This window comes from Rattus rattus, chromosome 4 (assembly GCF_011064425.1).
Source record: "Rattus rattus isolate New Zealand chromosome 4, Rrattus_CSIRO_v1, whole genome shotgun sequence".
NCBI lineage: Eukaryota > Metazoa > Chordata > Mammalia > Rodentia > Muridae > Rattus > Rattus rattus.
In genome coordinates, this window is record NC_046157.1 from 56,146,828 (window position 1) to 56,170,727 (window position 23,900).

At 48.0% G+C, this 23,900-nt stretch overlaps 1 protein-coding gene and 1 pseudogene across 1 annotated transcript in view; one reads left to right on the top strand and one right to left on the bottom strand.

Annotated features, from left to right (window-relative positions):
- The window catches only part of Bach1 (BTB domain and CNC homolog 1), a 32,963-nt gene extending 9,917 nt beyond the window's left edge, over positions 1-23,046 (bottom strand). The window contains exons 1-3 of the mRNA XM_032900478.1: positions 22,906-23,046; positions 5,684-5,977; positions 1,233-2,576 (exon numbers count right to left, since the gene is read on the bottom strand). Coding sequence (XP_032756369.1) covers positions 1,233-2,576; positions 5,684-5,917 — 1,578 coding nt within the window. The 5' untranslated portion in view covers positions 5,918-5,977; positions 22,906-23,046. The remainder of the gene's footprint in view (positions 1-1,232; positions 2,577-5,683; positions 5,978-22,905) is intronic.
- On the top strand, positions 15,563-16,014 carry LOC116899026 (annotated as a pseudogene).
- Positions 23,047-23,900: the final 854 nt, after the last annotated feature.

Below are 23,900 nucleotides of genomic sequence, written 5' to 3' on the forward strand. Positions count from 1 at the left end.
TGAAGAACAGAACATGGGGGAATGGGTCCTGATACACGGGTGGCAGGAAGCAGTGCCGATGCCATGAAAACCAGCATCAAGTTCTAGGAAGACTGAAGTGCCTGCCGAGTAGTTAGTACTCCTACCCCCAGGTACCTGTCCAAATGAACTGAAGTCAGACCTCAAAGTGGCGTCTGCCTTTCTACACGCACTGCTGTGCTCACATTGACAGCAGCCCAGGCAGAGAGACCGCCTGAGCCCCACACACAGGGGAGTGGACAGAGGAAATGTGGTCAGCCTTATGGAAAGGAGAGCTGCGCTCTGAAGAGCATTTCAGCAAGCAAAATCAACCGAACTCCACAGAACGAGCCCTCCATTGCTTTACCTACTACAGGCGATAACTAAACAGGAAAGCCAACAGCCACAGAAGAGTGGTGGGTCAGGCTCGGGGAGATGGGGGCAGGGGAAGGCATTGGTGTCCAGTGAGTCTCAATGACAAAAACAAGTTATGGAGATACACCACGCAGGTACAATGAGCAGAGCTAAAAGTGCCATGCTGGACACTAGCATAGACGGGCCTCGTGTTATCACAGGCTTAAAATGCAATTAAAACACACATAAAAAGATAAAAGAGTATGGCTGAAAAGTAGTTATAAAAACAAAGTGAAAACTTCCAGTGTAAAGAGAAAACTGACTTTTAAAAACAAAAGAATCCTTATTTCTAGTGCACGGACCTCTTCTTTCTATCACTGAATCATTCTCACAGAAAGCAAGCAGTACATACAAACTTCTATACACTGAACGCGCAGACCAAGCTTGACACGGTTAATATGTCAGTAGCTACATGTAACTCATGCTAAAGTATTAAACAAATACTTAACATGGCTAAAGAAAAACAAAACAAAATAATACATAAGCTCAATAGCTATGAAAATCAATTCTGAGAAAGCTTTCCCTACAGGCCACAATCCTGCAGCTATTCACAGCCAACCATGGCCCACATCCCAGACTGGTCTCAGGTTTGTTAACCCAGGGGCTACAGGTACCACAGACTAAGGGATGTTCTTGTTTAATAGTTACCATTGAGGAAAGACCTGCTGCCCCTTCTCCCTACTGGGCCATGTGATTACAAGTTACTCAAGCCTGTGTTGAGGTCTCCATGACTAATACGCACAGCAATGTGCGATGCATGCACACAGCCCGTCTCACCGCTCTGGAACTTGTCACACGGTCCGTCCGTCTCTCCCACTCACCTCACAGTCCTGCTCCCTGGCAGAACAGGACTCGCTGTCGCCTTCCGTGTCGGTCTCCGAGTCATCTCCCAAGCTGATCACACAAGCATACGGGCAAGGCTCCTGCTGAGGCTCTGCGACGTAATCATAGTTTCCAATTTCCAAGTTGCTTGAGCAGCCTTCAGAACTCAGAGTACTAATAAAAGGGCAGTTGACGGAACTGAGAGTTGTGAAAGTCCGCTGGCCTGGCTCCGGGCTCTCACTGATCCTGATACCCAACCAGGGACACTCAGATCGCCTTTGAGAGTAGCCCTGTTCTGAGCCATCTTTGGCCACAGCGGATGACAACTGCACTTGGCAAGGCGAGTCCGTGCTGCAAATGTCACTCCAGAAGCCTTTGGCCAGGTGCTCTGCCACCTCTCGCTCCACACTACTCCGATCCTCGGACGCAAGGCTGCTGCTGTCTTCTTTGGGTCCCGTGTTAGACTTCAGGTATAATTCCTGATTTTCCAATGGCTTCTCGTCCTGGGCATCTGGACCCAACAGAGGCTTTTCTGTTTTCACTGTTTTGCTCTGCAGCCCAGGAAAGCCCACGTTGCCTGACTGCTCGTATGTGTGTAGGACCGACAGGGAATAGAGCCCGTGAGGTCCAGCAGAATCCTGGGACAAAGCAGTCACTTCGGCCTGCTCTGCAGGACACTGAGGGGCGGGGTCTTTGCACTTTGTGTCTTCCCTCTCCATGGCTGGCTTCATTCCTTCACATTTTAAGATCACTTGTAAATCTGCACAGCCCTGCGCTCCCCCTAAACACTCAAGTTCAGATGTCTCATTTGGATGGACAGAGGCAGCATGGGCATCTCTGACGCCGGATTCAAGAGTTCGGATCTTGTCGGTTCCAAATGCTTTCTGGAACTTTCTATATTTGGGGCATAAAGACGGCAGTGCCAGGGCTCCGTCCTTGTCCACACACATGGACTGGCACATCTGACCGACACTGTCTTGGAGATGGGGCGATGCTTTTACAGTGCCCTGACATCTTTGGGAGTCACAATGAGAAGTCTGAGCACTTTTCTTTTCAAAGAATTCATCTGCTTCATCGATTTCTAGATCTTTCTGTTCTGAAAATGAAAATTTAAAATCTGCTTTCTGACAGTGTGAGGAGAAGCATTGTTTTCTTGCACATCCCTGCTGCTCTGAGGTGGAGTCCAAAAACTTAAACTTGAGAAACTGAAAGCAGGATTCCTCGATATTGTGTACGCTTAAAAACTCCACACACTTGCAGACTTCGTCAACATTGTCTTTACTTAAAATGAGTTTGGCAGTGTAGGCAAACTGAATTAAAGGTTCAAATCCTTTAACTGTTACCTGTTAATACACAAGATAAAAGTAAACATGTGGTTTAATAGCTGTCTGGTCAAGACAACAGAAGCAGAAGAGCAACAAGGAGAGGGCAAACTTATCTGGGCTCACTGAACAATAGGTACATTAATTCCGTAAGAAGAGATAACCCTCTAGGACATCGAACAACCTTTACACAGAGGTCTCACATCAGATATCCTGCCTATCAGATACTTACAATTCATAAAAGTAGCAAAATTACAGTTATGAAGTAGCAACAAAACTAATTTCATGGTTGGGGTCACCCAGCATGAGGAACTGTGAGAAAGGTCACAGCATTAGGAAGGCGGAGAACTGCTCACTGCTCTAGGAAATACAAGACCAAGGGGGACCAGGCTAAGCAGAGTAGAACCCCTACTCAACAGGACTAAACTACAATTCTGCAATATCACATCAATACGTGTTACTCCCTAAGACATTGCCATGACTCCTCCATGTAGAAACAATTCACCTATGAATGAAGAGGACAAATCCACCCATAACCCTGCTAGAAGGAAGACAATGACTCCGCCAGGTGTCTGAGGCTAGCACAGCTCCCAGAGACCAAAACCTGTGAGCAGCAATAAACTACACAGGGGAATTTTTAAGAGGCAGCTCAGAGATCACAGAACTGCACCTCCTGCGGGGAGTCGGAGTTCGAGCCCAGCACCCACATGAAAGGTTTACTAATGCTATTACCCCAGCTCTGGGAGACTGGATGTGTGCACTGGCACCTGCACTCATATCATACACATACACATAAGCACACAAACATATAACCAAAAAATAATATTAATAAAATGAATCTAATAAAAACAAAATGACTGTCTTGTGCCAAATACATGTAGTGGTAACATTTTTAATGATCCAGGTTACAGAGGTTCTAAAGCTCTGTGAGGGCGCTGGGCAGCAGAACGTCTGACGGACACTATGCATCTATAACTGAGTCTGCATGTGCCAAGCTGACAACGTGCAGAGGACATTCACCCCGCGCAGCTACACATGTAAATTACAACTTCCAAGTTACTGTCAAACTGACCAAAAATCCTAAGACTTGCCCAAAACATGCTAACCTTACAGCATGTGACTTGAAACAGCTAAAATAAAATTCTGTTAGCAGAACAGAACTGGATCACTCCCAACGCTGGTAGGAATGTCCATGGACACCCATTTCAAAAAGTCGCTTGGTCATATTTTAGAAATCTAAACGTGCAACCACCTTATGACCAGAAACTCACTTCTGGTTTTATATCCCTAATAAATGAGAACTTGGCAAAAACATCCTATACCAACTTCTATCTGTAGCGATAAAAACTGAAACTAGTCTCAGTTCCTTCAAAGGGTAAAAGATTCTGAAAAGAAAAACTAAGACATCACTATCACAGTGTCCACACAGGACAAACTGTTGACACATGAAACCTGAAGGATCCCAAGTGGGAAAAGGGCAGCCCGAGAGGTGCGCAGAGCTCTACATGGTCCCACTTACACACCTGTTTGCAAAGGAACAGACGCCCCAAAAGGAGGACAGAGAAGTGGTTGCCAGCATCTAGAGCCGGGAGAGGGAAAGGAGTCTGGGGCCAAGTGTGGGGAGGAATTAGTGTAAGGAGATCCAGATCCTAATGGCCGTGAATATAGCGACAACCTAATGACTGCATGTAACAGAACAGCCCTCTGACTACCAGGCGTGCATTGTGTCTGCAGCAACATTCCTGCGGGGACGTTATTAATTTTCCAAACTGTTAGCCACAGAGCACTGAGCAAAGGCTGAAAAGGAAACTCTGCATTACTCTGTACAACTGTACTGGATTTACAATGTTAATGGTAATTTCGGTGAGAACGTTCTAGAATATGCTAAAACTATTAAATATTAAAATGCTCTGTGATGAAACAGCTGAAGCATTCGACAATGTGTGACTTACACGTTCAGAATGAACGTGAAAAATCCAAACATACACATTGTACGTACCCATGGGTATAAATATATACACCTTCTCTCAAAAATCCATTAACCAAACTTCTGTAGAACCTCCTTAAAGAGCCAGAAATATGAACTGTAGAAAGCGCACCATGACTGTGACTCATGTCCCTTTGTAAAAGCAATGGTAAGGTACCCTTGGCTCACGCCTCGATACTACAGCCACAGCTGCACAGATGCAGCACCCGGGACAAGCTCCCCTGTGGGTCAGCTGGGAGATCATTCAATTATACCCAACGGGGAACATCCTCGTGATACCTCACACACAATACTTTCTACACACTTCCTACTCCTCCCCTACAACTGTGTCCAATGTCAAATATGCTAGCGGCAAGCACACACTGCAGTAAACAGAGCCAGGAAGAATAGTACAGACAGCTCCCCGCCCCCACCTCAGACTAGTCCACTGAAGCTAGGACAATGGCAGGGACAATAATATTTATAGGCTTGAGTTGTACAGACAGGATGGAAATGTGTGTGTAAAGCAGGGTTCTCCAGTAAGACAACAAAGGCATTCGACATTTATTGGGAGGGGATGTGGAAGGGTTAGGCCAGCATGTGCATGGAGGTCAGAGGAAAATGCGCAGGATTTGTTTCTCTCCTTCCACCATGCAAGTCCGGGAAATTGAACCCAGATCAGCAGCTTGGTAGCAAGTGCCTTTCCCTGCTAAGCCGTCCTCTCACAGGCTGAGACAGCACACCGCTTCTCTCATCCCACAGTGTAGGAAACGGAAAGGAAGGAAGGAGATGTCCACCTACTGAGTGCCTGTTTTTCATGGGCGATGTCTCAGGAGAGAGAGTATACACATCCTGAAACGGAGTGCTGGCCCTCGGTCACCCAGCCAAGTACCAGAACCTGTCCAAAAGCCTATACTCTATCAGGTACTGCATCAAAACAGCCCACTGTTCAACGAGGGTTAACATCCAAAGTGATAGCCTTACATGTAACTACTCCTGTTGTGTGTGAATATCCCTACAACAAATGCCAGGGAACGGTTACTACGGTAATGCTCCTTGGGATGCTCATCTCCTCGGGAGACTAGGGTTTGTCTCAGTTTACAACCAGAAGGTAGCTGCGTAGTAATGACAGGCTATAATCGCCACCACTGTGGCCCCTCACCTCTTCCGGCAGTGTGATGGTGAGCTCGGCATCAGTTTGGCCTACGATTCTCGAGTGGAAGTAGCTGCTGCATGCAGCCAGCACCGAGCGGTGGGCTCGGAACCGCTGGCCCTCCACCAGGACAGTGACATCGCACAGCACATCCTTCTTCCGCTGGTCATTGAGGCTGAGCAAGACGTTGGTGCTGTGCACAGAGGACTCGTAGGCAAACACTGCACTCTCACTCACAGACATCCTGGGTGGCAAACGGGATCAGGGAGAGCAGTGGAAAGCATGCTTCTCACTGTCATCGACCTGCAAACACACACGGAAGATGTCACGTAACAAATCCTGTGGGGACTGGGTCTTAAATGACAAACTGTGAGTATACATTAAAGTATGTACTTGTCTCTGACACAAAAAGTGGAAACAAAACTCTCCAAAGAACAATCTAAATTCATTTGACAAACCTCAAGTAAAGCAGACCGACCACAGCAGTTCTACTTTTAAGGCAGGAATCTTAGATAGAAAATGCAAGCACTTCCTGAGGCCGGGACGGCCTAGACGTCTCAAAGGAAGGTCAGTGCATGGGAGGACAGTATGGATGCTGGCAATGGGCTGCCTGAACCTTCATCAGGAATTCCACCCACTACTTCAAGAGTTTACCGGTGTGGACAGGATGGGAAGGTCACACGTGTGGGTGGCACCCCCCTCCATGTTCCATTCACCCACAAGGAGAGATCAGGAAAAGACTGTGCCTTCCATCCTGAGTCCCCGATCAGCACAAGGGGAAGCTGGCTCACAAGCCCAGAGAAGCAGCGACCCCCGTGTGTCAGGACACAGCTTAGGAGCTGGGTTCATACACTGCACTGGAGGAGGCCAGAGTCAGGTACAGACACAGTATCACCAAGAACATGGTCTGTCATGCACAGAAAGCCTCTGTTTCCTCAAAATGTTACAGCGTAAGAGAAAGTCATCACAATCTATTTAGCCATAAAGTGGCTTCCAAACATCTGTGATCAGGTGCACAACACTGGCACTCAGAGAGAGAAGGTAACCCAGATACATATCCTAACATGACTGTCCTGATACACACGTCTGAGACACACAGACTGGAACTAAGAGTCTGAGACGGCATTTCCTGCAGCCCCCTCCCCTCGCCATGGTCTGGACTGAGCACTCCCAGGAGTATGAATTCCACTGTGAAGCAGACCACGCGCAGAAGCCTCCCCAGCACCCCCGTCATGCATTTCTCCTGACAACTGACTCACTGCTGGCCTCCAGGGGGTCAGTGACGGAGACACCGTCACATGCTTAGGTTTCACACAGCATAGGGAAGAAAGGAGAATTCAGAACTAGTCAAGCTCTCACCGAGCACAGGCGGGTTCCACCTCTCAGTCCTGGTGTTTTAGCTGCAAACACACACACGATCAGTGCAAACCTTCCCTTCTACTTGGCGTTTGCTTTTATACCTTACTCCCTACACGTGTACACGAGAGCACCGTCTTCCGGCATGTGGTTAAACTCTGCATCAGGCTGAGGATCCAGCCTGCCTTTAGCAACCCAGAAGACACACAACAGCACTGCTGCCTGTAACGTTGACCATGAACTTGGGGCTGTGCCTTAGCAGAAGGAACAGATGATTCTTTAAATGGTCTTCCTGTTACCAACCAAAGGAGTGGCTAGGAACTGCTAGACGTGACAGCAACTGTCTTTCCCATATCCCGCTATCCCGTCTAAGGATGGGCATTCCAGCACCAGGAGCGTCCCCCTCCAAGAGCTGTCACCCTGGCCTGCTGCCAGGCAAGGTAAACTCCACAGCTACTATCTGCCCCATGATGGCTCCTACCCCTTCCTGCCTCCTGACGTAAACCCTTTAAAAGCACGTCACTGCTCCATCTATCACTGTCAGCCTGGTGACACTGAGCTGCCTCAGGAAAGCAGAGAGGCCCGGAGATGGATGTCGCCATTAGCGATGTCGGAGGCTCCGCCCTCTCCACCAACATGCCATGCATGCCCTTGTCTCACCCCACAACAGCTTGCCACATTTCTCTTCTCCTCAGAAAGACAGAACTGGGCATGGCGCATGGTAACCTAAAGGTTGTTTGGATCCCAGGGTGACTGCAGGGGAACTGTGAGAGGCTAGCATCACGAACCGACACGAACAGCATGAGGACCCAGTAAGAGGCCAGGCTCTCTACAGGCGGACCGAGTGCTGGCCCCACTCGGGATCTCACCGTTCCATGGTTCTCTGAGACGCACTCATTTTCTTAGGCAGATGCACAAACAATTCTACAACTCTGTGCCGAGTCCTGGTGCCCCTGCCTCTTACCCTGCTGCTCCTCAGCTCTAACCCAGGCCCTCGTCCAGTCCTGTTTGTACAAATACGTTTTCTCCTGCACGGCTCCCAGTCTTACACAGGTACCAGTGTAGTTACACAGAATTAAAAAGTGAAAAAATTTCACAGGTCAGCACTTAGTTCTTACCCCATACAAAGTACTCTGACATTTTTCTACTTTAAAAAAATAAATAGGGGTTGGGGATTTAGCTCAGTGGTAGAGCGCTTGCCTAGCAAGCGCAAGGCCCTGGGTTCGGTCCCCAGCTCTGGAAAAAGAGAAAAAGGAAAAAAAAAAAACCAAACTAAAAAAATAAATAATCCCAGGAACAAGAGATATGGCTCAGGGGTTAGGGGTTAGGGTGAGAGAAGAAGATGGGGGTCTGGATCCCAGCACCCACTCTGGGCAGCTCACAACTGCCTGTAACTGGCCTCAGATACACTGCCCTCTTCTGGCCTGCCGTCTCCATCTGCCTGTCCCTCGGATGACTCCAACCAGCTGACTATTCAAGACCTTTAAGTTAGATGTCACGTGTTTGTCTAGACTGTGTTCTGTCACAATCCAAGTACACAGCACTTGCCCAGATATAGGCATCTGCTGCTGAATGAACGACTTGACATTTTAATACACTCCCAGATCATGTAATACAACATTGGTGAATGGAAGTACACTAATGAGGGCTCACTGAATGAAGTGCTTTGGTGGCTTTTCCAGAACCACAAAAGGCAGTCAGGATCCCAGCTCAGACCCTTGGAGAGACAACCCTAGATAGATACTTAGGAGTTAGGGCCACCAATGTTGACTTATTAAACCCAAACCTGGACTCACTACACTGGAGTAGTTCTGTATTCTCGGAAACACCACCGCCCGCCCCGCTCAAGCAAGGGTGTGCTGGCGGAACTGCTGACTCACACCCTGATGCTGACGAAGGATGAACGTGCACTTCAGAGCTTCCTGAACTTCAGTTTGGAAATAGCTGTTCTCTACTCATAGTGGGCAAGTTACATTTTAATACAGCTATTGTGTGGTTGATGTTTTCACTTTCAGAAGGCCACTGGAAATTAAGGCACAGGGCTCTGACTCATCACCATGTAGTAACTCTTCAGATAAGGAAAAAACTCAACGTAAGGTGACCTAAGACAGCAGGGATAGGTGTGTGTGTGTGTGTGTGACGAGAAAGCCACAAGTGCTTGAAGCACTATTTGCCACACAAATTCCAAGACAGTGATGTGTTGTGTCCCTGTAAACAAGACTGCCGGCCAAACCTCCTGTCTACACTGTACAACGACACAAGTTCTTTCTTACGACGGCTAATGTATACCACTCTACGCGTGACGTGCAGGAGAACACAAATGAAAAACAGGCCTACTCAAGAACACGACCTGGATGCTCAAATGAGAGGGAGAATCAGGGGTAAACAGACAGGGCAGCAGCTGTCAGCAGTCACACAAGATACCTGACACATATTTTTCATTTAACCATACTATTTAGTTAGTGAGAAAAAATAGTCAAAAGAACTTTCTCAACCGTGTGCATGCGTGTGTGCATTACACATGTGCGCACAAATATGCATGTGTCTAGACAAACACTGACCAATGGGCATCAGAGATGATACATAGGACACTCATGGCTTCTCTGTGTTCATATGCCTGGATCTGCAGCTGATCCAGCCTTCTGAACCTGACTTCCTCTCCTTTCTAGAAGGTTCTCCTCCTCGATGCTTCTGCCTCCTGCTGTCCTCATCAGCTGCTGTGACTTCATGTCCACCTAACTGGAATACACGGCTTTTGATGGCGACCTCCTGACCCAACACCTTTCTTGATCCTTGATAAGCTTCTAACTCCCCAGGTCAGTTCCCCTGTGACCCACCAAGCACCCAGATGTGAGTGCTCTGAACTCTGGTAGTTGGCCTTACACCACTCTTTCAAGTAGAGGACAGTCAGTCAGCACGCTGTGGTACGTACACACTTATTTTTCTTTAAAATGTTAAAAATTAAGGTGAGGCTGCCCACAGAAAAGAATCCTCAATGCTATTTTTTTTTTTAATTTTCCTTGAGTTTTCAAAAAAAACTTAACATCAAAAAAACTTAACATCAAAACTTGGAGGAAATTTAAACCAGCAGCATCTTCCCAAAACCGTAAGACTCAGCGGCTTGAAAAGGTCCAGAAGGAAGAATAACCCAGTAACAGAGAGCGGCTACGTCCATTAGTGTCTTGGAGGCTTAAGTTCACAGGCTCAGCCACCCGCCCTGATACCACATCTCTTGGGTCAGTTCTCTTAGCGTTGGTTGGCAGAAGCCTGAAGTAGGACGTGACAAGAAACGCTGCTCAAAGTATTTTTCTAAAGCCCAGATGGACACCAGCAGCAAAGCAAGGCGCTAACAGCACCAGCCAACAGAGAAGGCTACCAGGTCAGGAGACCCTAGGAGCCGGCTTAAACTGCTCCACACCTAAGGAGGATCACTTTCTAAAGCTACATTTTTCAGTCAGCACACAAAGCACTGAGCTTCAGGCAGCTCTCTCAAATGCTGTGTTCTAGTTGTCCTGCCCACTGTGCTCCCCGCTCCCCACGGACCACCCCTCTTCTCCCTACTTCCGACGCCTCCCCTATGTAGTGTCTCCCTCCAGGCACAGCCCCTTGTGCTTTGGTGGTGCAGGGACTTCCTAAAAGGAGAGAAAGACACCAAGAACCTGACAGCACTGAGGGGCTGCCTGAGTCGGCCGGGCTTCCCCCTCTCCCCAGTCTGAACAGTTAGGTACTTCAGTGATGCCCTGTCTGTTCAGTTTGTTTCCTTGGCTTTTGTTTTGATTTGGTTTTTGTTTTTTTGAGACAAGGTTATATATAGCTCTAGGTGTCCTGGAACTCACTCTGTAGACCAGGCTGGCCTTGAACCACCTGTCTCTGCATCGCAGTTGCTGGGATCTAACATGAGTGACACCGTTCTTGGACTGCCTTATATATTTTCAGGACTAAATGTCATATCTGAAATTTTAAAACAAAGTTAGGCTTAAAAGCAAAAGTTGAAGTGTTGGGGCGCCTGGAAAAAGTTAGCATGCGCACATGAAACCAGCATCAAGGCACACGGGTTCTGTTACTCCGCAGGACTCGGAGTGGTCTCCTCCATGTCCCTGGCTACAGGAAGCTAATGACTCGCTGTCTGTCACCATCGCTGGACATCAGCATGAATCTTCCTTTGGATATGGAAATGGGTTGTGTCAAGTTTCTTTCACTCATCTGAATGATTTTAATACACACCGATACTAAGAACATCTGATGGTTTTGTTGGTGTTGTTTGTTCGCAAATATTTCATTATACAAATATGCAACAATTCATCCACATCCATCGATAAAAATCCATAAGAGACCTGGCCCCAGCTTGGGATGCTAATAAAGTTTTATTAGACCCTGCCCGACACACAGGGCTGAGTAGTATGGGAGGTGTGTTCGCTCTTTAGCACCCCTGTAACGGCTTCGCAGAGGATAAGTCCCTTCACTTTGCTACCGGCATGGCAGTTCCAGTGGCGCTGTCCTAGTCTTAGCTATCATGGTGTGTGCACAGTGGTTCACTGGGGTGTTTGTGTGCCTCCCTCAGGGCTAATAATACTGACTGTCCTGGCGTGTGCTTGTCGGCCAGCTTTTATAATCTCCTTGTGCGAAATATATTTAATTCTTCCTAGGCTGATTTTTATTATCTTTGAGTTGGAAGAGCTAGTAGAACTGTGATTATAGTTGCAGTAAAAGTGCCCATTAATTTAGAGGAAATAGCTAACAAATCGAGTTCTCCGGCTCACAAGTATGGCTTGCCTCTCCATGTTTAAGGGCTTCTTTAATATCTCTTAATGTTATGATGATGTCTAGAGCAGAGCAGCTCTGTGCATCTTCTACTGAATTTACTCCTATACATCCTGTGGTGTCTGTAGCACTGTAAATACATTTGAGTTCTTGAGCTTTATTGTCGATCTTACTATATAATTGCAATGCATTTCTGAGACATGAATCAGAACCTTACAACTTTAACTAACTCATTGATTGTGGCAGCTTCCTTGTAAATTCTTCTGTTTTCCGTGCACAGCCACATCTTCTAAAAACAGATGTTTTACGTCTTTCCTTCCTTACCCTCCATTTCTGCCCTCAGTGCAGTGACTGGTCATGTAACAGTAGAGGACCTGACTTGTCATGTGACAGTGGGAGAACCTGACTAGTCATGTGACAGTGAGGGAGACCTGACTAGTCATGTGACAGAGAGGGGGACCTGACTGGTCATGTGACAGTAGGGGTCTTACCTCACTCATCTCCAATCGAGAATAGCTTTAGGTTACAATGCAGGGTTCAAATGATCCTGTCCTACCTTAATGAGACCAAGCAAACAATAAAAACTATTTAGAATGGAGTGAAGCGAGCTCTTTACAGGAGAAACAAAATCAACTGGAACGTAACGGGGAGGGGAGAGAGAGACAGGAAGTCACAGACACAGAGGTAGGTGGTCACCACAAAGTTCAACACCAGATCTGAGTAGACACCGCGTCTCTGCAGATGGGATGCAGTGAAGCAGGCTCTCCCCACCTTTATACATTCTAAGCAACCTCGTATTGATTTCACTAAAAGCAAACCTGAAAGGCATTCACAGAAATAGTGACAAAAACCAGTCAGATTCAGTTAAATATAAATTGCTGGTAAAGTAGCTGTGAGTAAACCTTTAAAGATTTTTCAAATAGGAAAGGCAGTCAAAAGAGAAAAATCAATTTTAAACTAAAATCTTAGATTTTTGACCAAATGAGGAGCTAAGAGAAGGTGGGAAAATACAGTATTAGAGGGGAGGCGTGACTACACAGGACTCCAAACCATAATACAAAGGGCCTCTGAAATTCTTGACCCTGCCATCCCCTTTGAGATGGTCCCCATGGTCGACCTTGCAAGCAGTCCTGAGACAAGTCTCTGGGCACACTTGAGGGCCTATCCTACCCGTGGGCAGCACGGCCTACCTCAGTACTTCATCTTACTAATGCTGCGAACCTTAAATACCATCCCTGCAAACCTTTAATAGCACCCCTCGTGTTGTGGTGACCCCAGACCATAAAGCTGCTTTGTAACTACTTCCTAACTAACTTTGCTGTTAGGAATAGCAATGGAAATCTGATATGCGTATCTGATATGTGACTCTGTGGGGGTCGGGACCCACAGGGTGGGAACTGCTGGTCTAGCAGCAGCCTGAACTAAGGAAGCCCAGGGAGAACAGTTTTCGATCTTTGCCTGCTTGCTTTTGTGTCTTGCTGATGAGTTAAGTTCATTTCCCAGCTGCTCTGACCACTATCACTGTCTACACTGCAGCCATCAACCCAGAGTCTTCGGCCGTCCAATGTGTGGCTCTTGAGGAATCCCAGGCCTCTGATGCCACATTGGGGCTGCTGAGCCATCCAGCCCAGTGGCCTGTGGAGCTCTGGTGCTCTGCTCCACCTCCCCCCATTTAGAGCGCAGAAAGTCATCGCTGGTCCTTTCAGGAAACATCTCGTAAGCCAATCTAATTAACTCTTTTTAATATGCAGCAGTTCTCTCAGTGTTATACAGAGAACCCTGGCTAATACACACTTACACTTAGAATTCTCTACCTTTCTTCCACACTGTCTCCACTTCCTCTCTGCAGTTCCTCGTGAGTCCACCAAAGCCAAATGGTCAGTTTCCTCACAGTTTCCTCAGCAACATTCAACTCCCTTTTCATCTCTTCCCTGCAATTGCTGGGCTCCTAGGATCCCAGCACTTCCCAGACTTCCTCTCCGGCAGGCTATTTTCTTTGGTTATCTCTATGAAGAGTAGTGTTAATTACCAAGCTGACAGAATCCAGAGTCACCTGGTGGGGCGTCAGCCTCTGGACACAGCTGTAAGAGTCCCGACCCGTGTGGGGAGACCCGCCATTACTGAGAGCAGGGCAGAGGAGCGAGAGCGGAGCCGGCACTCCATGCACTGCACTCCTCACTGTGGAAGTGATGTGACCCGCAGCCGGCTCCTTCCACCTCGATGTCCCGCCCAGGATGGACTAGACACGTGACCTGTGGTCCAGGATAAACTCTTTCTCCCCTAAGCTGCTTTTGTCAGGGTATTTTATCATAGCAATCGGGTAAGAAGTGGAGATAACCCTCCTCTGCCTGAAAGCCTCCGACTTTAGAGAACGAGGCTGCCCTCACATCTCACCTCATCTTGGCCTCCCACAAACCACCTTCACAGGCTTATCGAAAGCCACAGGAAGAACATAGACTCAAGGTCACCAGACACTCCTGTTTGCTTGTGATCTAATCGTGACTCCAGACTCACATACCCACACATGCACTCAAGTTATTAGATGTTTGCCAACAGGTGTCTCAGATCCACACGTGCAGTGACATCGCAGTGATATCGGGGTCATCCGTCACTACACTCCCAGGATAGTCAGCAAAATAGCCAGGGAATTTTTATCTTGTTCTTCCTTCTGTTTCTGAATTCAAATTATCAGCTATAAACACACTACCTTACAAATCAAAAGAATAGCTCTAAGCATAAAAAGCATGCCTTAGTTAAAATGTAGCTCATGTTTATTTAAAAGTCAAGTAAACTAAAGCACAAGTGACATTTCCATCTTCGCAATGGGGTTTCCTGTACTCAGAAAAAAATGGTTAGCTCAGCACTGTGGAAAGTCTACCAGTGACTTTAAAACATAGGATCCCGCCACGGTGGCTCACGGTGACTACCAAATACACATTAAGTTTTACTTTGAAAAGTGGCTTGGGGCCAGGGAGATGGCCTAGGGTAAAGTCTTGCTCTGCAAGCGTGAGCATCAGAGTTTGGGTCCCTAGCACCCACACTGGCAGTTCCCACTTGTGAGCCCAGCACTGAGTGCAGGGAACACAGGGAGGTGTGGGCAAACACATCTCTGGGTTGCCTGAGCAGCCAGCCAAGCCGACGAAGGCGCTCCAGACTCAATGAGAGGTGTGTACCAAAAAAGAAAACAAAACAAAAGCCATGGGAGTGACAGAGGAAGACATCTAGCCACCACACGCACACGCACATGCACACACGCACACAGGCGTCGGCCATTAAAGCCAGTCAGAGGTTCCTCACATTCCCCTCGACACTGACATATGTGAGCCCTAGCTTGGGGGATGCTGACACAAGCAAGAGATAGGAACAACATCTATCAGACTTTTAAGGACAGTATTACACACTGATAAAGAGGCATCCACGGCAGGGGTGGGGCTATCTCTCCTCCCAGAAAACTTAGTCGCTGAGATAAATCAACTAGAGCCAGCTATCTTGCAACCCTGGGAGGACGGATGCTGGCCGTTATCTCCAACCTTTATCCACAGCTAAGCGTCTGGAGAATGTCTCGGACTTGCTAATGTAGGCCAGCAGTATCCTAGCCTGAGCCATGTAGTCATCTTAGCACTAAGGCTCTCCTGACTTCCCCAAATGTCGGCTTCTTGTAGTCTGATTCCCTAGCGCATTTTACTATAACTGGCCAAGCTGTAACAGAAGTCTGTTGGCCTGTTAAACTGTAACTTCAGGGTCACCGGCGTCCTTCAGAGCAGAAGGAATATGGCGCCTGCTAGTTGTGCCATCCAAAAGCTGGGGAACTGGGCGTCTGGGCAAGACCTGAAGGCAAAGCTGCAGCTGCACTACCAGGAGATCGGACCCAGCCACCGCCGGAGCTCCCTGTGGGCCCCAGTCCCAAGCTGTCCAACAATTACTACTGTACTCGTGATGGCCGCCAGGAAGTTGTGCCTCCCTCAATCATCATGTCCTCACAAAAGGCCCTGGTGGCCAGCAAGACAGCTTAGAGTTCTGCTGTGGCAGCCACTAAGAGGGCAGTGACACCTGCTCCTCCCATAAGAGGTGGGAGCTGTCGAGGGACCAGCCATACCTGTGACCCTGAGTTGGCTACCTTGCTATGTTTCCAGGGCCACATGACTGCTTTTCCTCCTTGGATTCCCTCTAGGGAGAGTGTGACCAAATTTATAACAAATACATGAAGTACCACATTATTTCCAAAAAAACAAACAAACAAAAAACAAAAAAAAACCCTGTAACTTCTGTAAAGTTCTGCCAATATCTAGAGAAGTTCCTGGCATATCAAGCTGTAGGTATTTGTTTCCTGCATCACACGTGCAAACCGAGCATCTAACAAGCTTCGATGTCACGCATGTTCAGATACATTTAGCAACCTACCCTACTACGCACACTCGTGGGGATCTGTGTGTGAGCTTGGGAAGCGCAACAGCACGCACCAGGAGGCAAGAACAGAGCACCTCAAACCCAAGCACCCCTGACCCACCCTGAACCCCAGGGAGCTGTGCAGTTAAGGGAGGGGGTGGAGGGACGCAGTGCTCTAGGAGGAGCTCTCCCACCAAGAACAGCTCCTTACTCGGCCGACTCTAGTGACCACTCCAAGGTGCCCCAGATACTTGAGGACCAGGGATGAAGGCAAAACACAGCTCACAGAAACCCAAAAGAAGTCGAGCTTGATCAGTACGTGTGGCGTCTTTAACTAGAGAGAGAACCAGGTATCGGAAGCTGACAGTGGCCACCGACTCAGTGTCAGCTGCAGGCTCCTTTGACTTCTCTCAATGGCAGCAACAGCTGAAGGCTCCTGTCAGCAGAAGACGCCCACTCAGGGGGCAGCAGGCCCTTCACCAGCCAAGCCAGGCACAGCTACGACTCTAACATTCCCGAGGTGGAGGCAGGGGAGTCGTGGAGATGAAGGCCAGCAAAACCCTGCCCAATAACAAAGTCTTACACTAAAATGAAAAAGTGTGTGTGTGTGTGTGTGTGTGTGTGTGTGTGTGTGTGTGTGTGTGTGTGTAAAGAGCCATAAATTCATTTGCTGGTTCTTCCCATTTAAAAGATGTCTCCTACGCGGGCTTAAGCTGTGCGCTGTGCCAAGAAGACACGTCAGGAAAGTACAGTAAATGAACGTCAGTTCCTTGGAAAAGACACCTGAGCCAACACAGTAATCAGTTTTCTCTTCAAAACTAGATGTTAAATATAAAATGTACACATAAAAGTACTGCTCAGGCCAGGAACCACTTACTCTGGAATCACAGCCTAATAAAGGTATTGAAATGTTAATGTTTATAGCTTTATATTTTGTAATCAACTCTCTGAACTGATGGGGCCAACATCTAAAGGACCCAGGCATCCTTAGGGGAGAGAGGACATTCAGCAAAGGAAAGCACCAGTAAGCAGGGAGGCGGGTAGGTGGCTCTCACTACTTCTTCCTAAGACTTCGCCTTCTCAGTCAGAAGCACCTTCTGGCAATAAAACAAGACAGGACAGTTGGGGAGGGGGGAAGGAGGGCAGAAACCTCTCTCTACCTTTTAATCTACAGCTTAGAAATGTGGCCCATTGCTAATGTCCAAGACACAGAACAGCGGCCGAGAAAGCTCTGCTATGAGGGACTTCTGCGCGGAATTCAGGCTAAGAAGGAACGAGAGAGCAGAGAGCAACTGTCCAGTGTCGCTGACCCCATCTAAAAGCCAGAGCCCTTTAAAGCGTAAAATAACTTTGTCAGGTAGTACGGTAGGTTGAGTAAGAGTGGCTCCCACGGGCTCAGATTTGAATGTTTGGTCAGGAAGGAATGGCACTGCTTGACAGGCATTAGGAGGTGTGGCCTTGTTGGAGGGAGTGTGTCACTGAGGTAGGCTTTGGAGTTTCAAAAGCCGAAGCCAGGCCCAGGGTCTCTCTCTTCCTGCTGACTGTAGATACCAATAAAGAACTCTCGTCTATTTCTCCAGCCCCATGTGTGCCCCCATGCTCCCTGCCGTGATGAGAATGATATAAACCTATGCAAGTCTAAGCAGCACGCCTCAGATAAATGCCTTTCTTTGTAAGAGTAGCTGTGGCCATGGGGTCTCTTCACGGCAACAGAACACTGACTAGGACAGACAGAAACCAGTAATTATCATTTTATTACAAAAGTATTCCTCTGAACAAAGAATACCCCAGGCTTGGAGAAAATGCATTTAAACTTCCTTTTAACAGAATATAATTTGCACACAACTTCAGTGCGCTGTAAACACTCCCAAACTCTCCCAATGCTGAGAAGGGAGCCTGCAGCTGGCCAGCTTCAGAGCCGTCCAGGTGCCCTAACAGCAGTTACCACCCAGGCAGGACTCCGGCAGACCCTGGTTCATTGTTCCCCAGGTTTGCCTCGGGACAGTTTTTAATAAACTCTGAGGTCCTAAGTAGAAATAAGAAAGGTCTACTCTGAGCCTAATGATAAGAAAGAAAATGTTAGGTATACAAGACAGGGAACAGCTCCACAACCCAAATTATATTTGTTCAATCCCCTCTACATCAATCACAGGTAAAATAAACAAACAAACAAACAAATAAATAAATAAATAAATCTTGAGATCAGTTTCTTCTCAATCTCAAGAGAAGGTTTAAAAATGAGTTAATTCCAGCCACTTCCTCAATAATCACAGAGTATGAAAACAGAAACTCAAAACCTCTAAGTGTGTCAACTCAGTATATAGTCAAGAAGGACACACAGCACCACCTCCACTAAACTGCTCAAAGCAGCAGAATTTCAGAGCCCAGAGGACCAGAACTAGCCCACACTGGATCGCTGTGCAATCAGTAGGCAGGTTAGTAAGCAAACACAGCCAGGGCACACTGAGCTATGGGGGGGGGGGAGGGCAGACACATCTTCGCCAGCAGGAACTCACTCATGCAGGATTGAACAGAGAGGATCCAAGTGTTTGATGTGCATTTGGAACCATCACGGCTGCAACTGCAAATAGACACACCCCTGTCTTTGGGTCCCTATCCCAGGTAGCTTCTCGACAGGGTTGTCATGGAAAGGAAACCCAGGGTGAACGGGCTGCATCTGGAAGGTAAATGTGTGCTATCCATGCTCCCCATAAACTGGACGGAGTCCAGAAAGTAGAATGGAGAGGCCAGTCCCATTCTAGCACTAATAAGCCAGGAGGGGAGTGGCCAGATTTAGTGGCTGCTAAATGCAATGGTGAGGGCATCCTCAATAGGATTTGAGCAGGATCCAGACAGAAAATTCAGAGTGTTCTTTACTTCTTCAAAAAGCAATAACATTTTACTAGCAGGGCAGAATGGAGTGCTCCACAGTGCTGCCAAGCCTGAGAACCCATGAGCACCAACCTGAAACTTTCTAGTCCCAATACCTGCCCTATGGCAAGCCTCCAGCGATGGTGGCCGCTAGCTCAGCTCCCAGAAGGACCTAACAAAACCAAGCAAGAAAGCATTCAACCTGCCTCTCTCTGGACACCAGAAAATAGCACCTAACAAATTATGTCCTGACCACTTGATTCATGGTATCACACTTCATCCTCACAGAAATCTATGATAGAGACCATGATCACCATCATCATTACCACCACCACCACCACCATCATTCCCATTTTTCAGAAACAGCAAGGCACAGGACAGCTGACCCCAAGTAAGACGACGACGCTGACGGATCTTTAGCAATTTAATTCTGTATTTCCCATCCAGAACATATGGCTTCTCTAGAGACTGTACAGGGACCCCAACTTTAGATGTCAATGCCATGCACTGCTAAGCCAGGAGCCAGGGGTTGACAGAGATGTAAACTGGAATTTTACCTGCAGTTCTGAAATGTTTCTCTCTGCAAAAGGTCAGGCCTTAGCAAACAGCGTTCACATTCCCCATGTGTCGGGCATCACTTGAGTCCGGTACTTGGCGTTTTTATTTTATTTTATTTTTTTTACTCAAAAGAATCTCATAAACCGTCCATCCCACCCCCTGAGATAATCCCTTCATTTTGCAGGCTTGAGAGACTCAGGGTTCAGGGTTCAATCGCCCCACCAAAGGAAAGGTAGAAACCGTGAAGGGAGGTGACAGTTAAAACCCTCAGCCAGGGACAGGGCAAGCTGCTGCGCTGTGGAGAGTCTCCTGACACTTGGTCATTTCAACAAGCCTTGTGGCTGCTCTGAGGAGAGTCACCTCCACAGGCCCTGAGGAGGAACCCAATGGTAAATAGTAGCCATGCCTCCTGGGCGAGAGAGACAGGTCGGTGGGTGAGGGTGTCAGCTGCCAGGCCTCAGCACAGTTCAGTGCCCAGACCCACGTGTGGTAGAGAAAGAGAACCCATTCCCACAGGATGTCCTCGAACCTACACACACACAGAGAGAGAGACAGAGAGAGAGACAGAGAGAGAGAGAGAGAGAGAGAGAGAGAGACAGAGAGAGAGACAGAGAGAGAGACAGAGAAACAGAGACAGAGAATTAAGACAAATATGTAAATAAAAAATTAGTGACTACCCCAAGAGGTTGGCAGTCTAAGGAATTCCACTTCCCAAGGATTACCTAAATGCACAGTTTTAAGAATAATCAAAAGAATATAAAAAGAGGGGGAATCCACAGGCTTCCAAAGTGTAAGAGAATTTTTACCCTAAAATGTAAAGATTTTGTTATAAATATCACACCCCAAATTCTAACCACTACTGTTCAGATCACACACATTCACCAACGGCCCTAGGGGGTTGCCTACAAATCCAAAAAAATGTTATCAAAATGTAACTTTTTTACATCTCTATCACTAACTTTAAGAATGTAGTAAGAAATTTACATCTTCTGGTCTTTACCATACAAAAACTATACATGAAGTGAAAAGTAAGTACTAAGAATATTTTGAAATAACTACAGCTCTCAGGAAGAGATCAGAAAATACACACACACACACACACACACACACACACACACTGTGTCTGTTGCAGACTTGGAATAGCGGTAATATCAGTGGAAAGCAAACTTTATTCCTCAACAGACAAAAGGGATGATGTGCGTATAACCACATTATCTAATATGCAGACATTGATGTCACTCTGCTTCTTTAACTTCTTGCTGTGGGTATTTTCATGTTAGATCAATCACCCTGTATACTCCCTGAAATCTCCTAACACCTTAAAGAGACATGGTTGATAACCCCTAAATCTAAAGCAGCACACCAACTACTTCCCTGCTACAGATGTTTGAAAGGAAAACCATCAATAATAGAAAATTCAGTATCATCCTTGGGGACCATGCAAAGGTTGAGTGGTTAAAGGCACTCACCACCAAGCTTGATGACCTGAGGTCCATGCCCCAGAACCCACAGGATAAATGGAGAGACCCACAAATGCAAGTGTCAAACAAATAAATAATAAATAAATAAATGTTAAAAAAAATTCATAAGAAGCCAGCTCTCCTCCCCTTCAGACACGTTTCCTTTTCAAACTTTACACGGAGGACTGGTGTGAGTGTGTGTTCATTTTTTTTTTTCAGGCAAAAAAGAAATCCCACAAGATCCATAAAGTCAAGAGACATACATAGACCCCTCTTCTTGAGCTTGACCCAAGAAGACCTGCTGACTCTATCCTTTCCCACCTCTCTCCCCAGAAATTAGCTATGCGGGAAAACCTAAAAGCCCTAAAAGGAAATCCCCTTTGTGGCCTCATAAAAAAAAAATAACTTTTATAAAGAATAACTAAGCATGTATTCACCACTCCGCATCAATGCTAACCGCAAAGCAAGGCCAGCAAGAGAAGGAAATGTTACAATACTGTTTTGTTACAATACTGCTGAATGCCTTACCTCTATCTGAAATCCCTCAGACACCGCTTCCTCCAGCACAAATTGATTCTCCCGCAGTAGGCCACGCGGCTGCTGTTTAAACACCACCTCGATGCTACTTGGCCACGTCCTAAGCATGCTCTCCCACGTCACCTACTGATTACCTGTATCAAAACACACAGCCCGCAGCTGGGCCCCCTCCGGCCTCCCGAAGCAAGCCCTCGTGTGTGCAGCTCACCCTTTTATAGTGGAGGCATGTGATGCGCGTATCTGCACCAGCTGTTCCTAATTACCTCTCAGACTGGGGTGAATGACTCAGCAACACAAACTCTTTTAAAGAGTCACCCTACCTTGTTAGCCAACCAACGTAGTGAACAAAGGGAAGCCACTTGACAGATCCGACGGTTAAACAACAAGAGTCGATCACTCCTCCAAAGCTACTCAACTCCAAGATGACTCACCAGGAGCCTTTTTTCCCCTAGACTCCCTTATGAGGTCCAAAGCCAGAAGTGGCAAGCGCCTTCAAGCCCAGCCCAGAGCTTGCACCACTACCACAAGAGCAGGAAGAATAGGCCAACCCATACCTCTTCCCATTTCTCTGTTTGTAGCGCTCAAAGGCTCGACCGGTTAACAAATCTACGGTGGTCATCCTTTAATCTTTCTGAACTGCCTTCCCTGCAAACACAGTAGTCCGAAAGGAGTGCTCGAATACCTAAACAAAGACCCAGCAGGGGCATCCTCCGAGGCAAGCAGTCACAACACTACAGTTCTCCAAAAAAAGAACAGCATCCTGCAAAAACAGTCTTTGTTCTTCCAAGCCTGTCGCAGGAGCTGGATTTTCCCACACACGTTCTTTCAGAATTACTACGTCTGCCTTGACTCAGCGCACGCTGAGCGTAGAGAGCTCACTACATAAAAGCCAGCGGCGCAATTCCACTAAATGACACCAAAGTACCGGAGAAGATCGAGAACGCGTTGGCCCTGGCGCTACCAGACACCAACACAAAGCTGGTGTCTATCATCGAGACCCCACTCTGCCTATGCTGTGCGAGTCTAAATTACAAACGTGCGGCGAGCTACAACAAAGGGGAGCGCGGACCGCCGGCTGGTCCCGGAACCCCGGCCGGCTCGGCCTTGCCCCCGCAGCAGGCGGAGCGGGACGCGGCCCGCGGAGCGCGGTGCAGGGCGGCGCCGGCACGGCCGACCCGGAGTGTCCGCGCACCGCGTAAACAGCGCGCAGTCCGCCGCCCCTTCTAGGCCCGCGCGGCCGCCCGCCACCAGCCCCGGTGACCCCCGGGAAGGACGGCAGCCCGCACCGTCCGAGCCACTCACCGGAGCCGAGGCGCGGCGCGGCCCGACTGCAGGCGGCAAGCGGCGGTCAGGTGACTCACTCCCTCCGCGCGGACGGCCGCCCGTCTCCTCCCCTGCGCTCCGCTCCACTCCGCCACCGCCGCCAGCGCCTCCCGGCGCTAAAGCCCCGCCCCGCCCCAGGCCCCGCCTCGTGGCTGAAGCCCCGCCGAGCTCCAGGCCACGCCCGTGTCTGAGCCACGCCCCGCTCCAGGCCACGCCCTCCGCTGGTAGGATCTCTATGTCGCCTTGGGCGAACTCGGTGTAACGTTGTGGAGCAAAGTACTGTGTGCCCGGGCCTCCAACCGCGTGCCCTACCTCCTCGGCCTTTGGTGGCAAGGTTACACGGCCCGGGAGACCACCTCCTCTAACCTGCTGAAGGTAAAAAAAAAAAAAAACCTGACGCCTCCACGACCCCAGAGTTGTTGTTCTCACCCCACACACACAACAGATTAAGTTAGGGTCTTCTGCCCCACAACCTCCAGAAACCTCGGAAGTTCGGTTCAGCTAAGCTCCTGTGCTGCTTCCCTGTAGGAGCGTGAGAACCAAGTGTTTGAACTTGCCGAAAAGGGTGTGTCAACATCTGTCTGAAGCTAGGCAGGACTTTTAGGAGCAGATTCTGAGAGAAGGCTATTGCCCTTCTAAATGGTCACTAACTCCCTTCAAGTTGTTTGTGTCCGATGAGGCCCTTCCTTGAAAACCACAAGGCATGTATGTAACCTGGACTGTGCTTTGCTCATTATAACCCGTTAATATGCATGCTTCCCTGATCAAATCCTTTTGCTGCTTGTACTCAGCCCGACACTGCTTTGAGAGTAATTCCTGTGCCCTTCACAGTTGCCTGAATAATCTGCACTCTTATTTACTAGCTGTATTCACCAACGAGCAAACACATTGTACTAGCCTTCACATCTGGAATATTGTACTAAGCATCTGGCAGCCGACTTCTGTCCTTCTATGCTGTACCACCAGGAACCATA